This window comes from Echinococcus granulosus (assembly GCF_000524195.1).
Source record: "Echinococcus granulosus chromosome Unknown EG_S00357, whole genome shotgun sequence".
Taxonomy (NCBI): Eukaryota; Metazoa; Platyhelminthes; class Cestoda; order Cyclophyllidea; family Taeniidae; genus Echinococcus; species Echinococcus granulosus.
Window position 1 is genome coordinate 5,130 of NW_020170737.1, and position 1,325 is coordinate 6,454.

The window sequence follows — 1,325 nt, forward strand, 5'->3', positions numbered from 1 at the left end:
TTGTTCGTAGATTTGAACTACGGGTTTGGTTGAGCTCAAGCTTCCACGCTGCGGAAATGAGCTTTTCAGCCGTTAGTGGGCTTGCTAATTTTGACAGCATTCTTAGAACGGACAGCATGCAAAGGTGGATCAGTGAGATGCAGGCTGGACAACATGTCCACCTCTTAAAGACCCTAATTCAAGCAAACGTGTAATTAAAAAAAAACACATTCATACACAAATTAATGCTTTCTCGTCTTACCATTGAGACATATAGAGTACAATGTTGTGGCGGCTAGGCAAAATTAAGTTTTCCTTCATTTCTTTGAACCAAAATCTTTAGACATATTTCGTATTGAGCAAAACAACCTCATTTAGTTCTAGAATTTGATACTTTCGTTTGAAATCAGCAAAAATTAAGCATTGTAAGGTTTCTTTACAAGCTTTTTTAGGTTATTTGGCTGATTGATGCAGTTATGATTTAATGAAAGTATCCAAATACGCATTTAGCTCATACGGATACTGTAATACAGAAAATATTTAGGTACCAAAAATGATTTGTGCAGCATCAGGTCTGATTTTTCTCCTTTTTCATACTACATATGGATCCAATACCTCGGCATGAGGCTTCTCACTTGCCATTTAAAGATTGAAAACTTCTTTTAATTTGTTATTTACCGAATCAGCTAATGCTGATGAACAACTGCTATTTACGCGATGGTGTTATCCAAGTTTTCCCCGAATTTGTAATCATTCAAAATACCGTGAAAATAATGCTCGATTACTGGACGGAAAGGCGAAGTGTTTAAAGGTGTTGTTCGAATGCCACACCACAGCTTCACATTCTTGAAGAAAATACTAATTACCTTGGTCAATGTTCCGCCTCCATTACTACTCAGCGGTCGGTGCTTAGAAGACTAACCATGAACTCCTAACCCCCGTCTTTGAATGCTCATATATATGAGAAGACAGTTGATGCCAGCATCACCATTGCTTGCCACAAGTATGCAATGTCCCTATCCCCTTCTATTAACGAGCTACATTAGGGATGGGAAGTGCACTGGCTGGACACTGGACGAGGCCTTAAATTGTAGCCTTACCGAATGCAGACGTTCAAGTTTAGTAGAATTCATTCCTACTTGCCACTCTTGAAGGTGCTCCACACCCAACCACTGCATCACGTTGTCCTCCTCTTACATGCCACACTCATTGCCTATTTGTCGATCAAACACTCTAGTAAAGTTGCCGTCGTCTTTGCATATGAGGGAGCAATTCTTGACTAATGCCTTTTGTTGGATGTTGAATGCAAAGCAATTGCAAGCAATGCAGAAGAGGACGTATTCTTC

The 1,325-nt window shown here is 39.7% G+C and overlaps 1 protein-coding gene across 1 annotated transcript in view; it reads left to right on the forward strand. All coding sequences in view use genetic code 11, as the record gives it.

Moving 5' to 3' along the window:
* Positions 1–829, forward strand: part of EGR_11066 (hypothetical protein) — a gene marked incomplete at both ends in the record, with an annotated part of 2,982 nt that extends 2,153 nt beyond the window's left edge. Inside the window, one exon of the mRNA XM_024500315.1 lies at positions 666–829. Within this exon, the coding sequence (XP_024345270.1) occupies positions 666–829 (164 nt within the window). The remainder of the gene's footprint in view (positions 1–665) is intronic.
* Between the last annotated feature and the right edge of the window lie 496 nt (positions 830–1,325).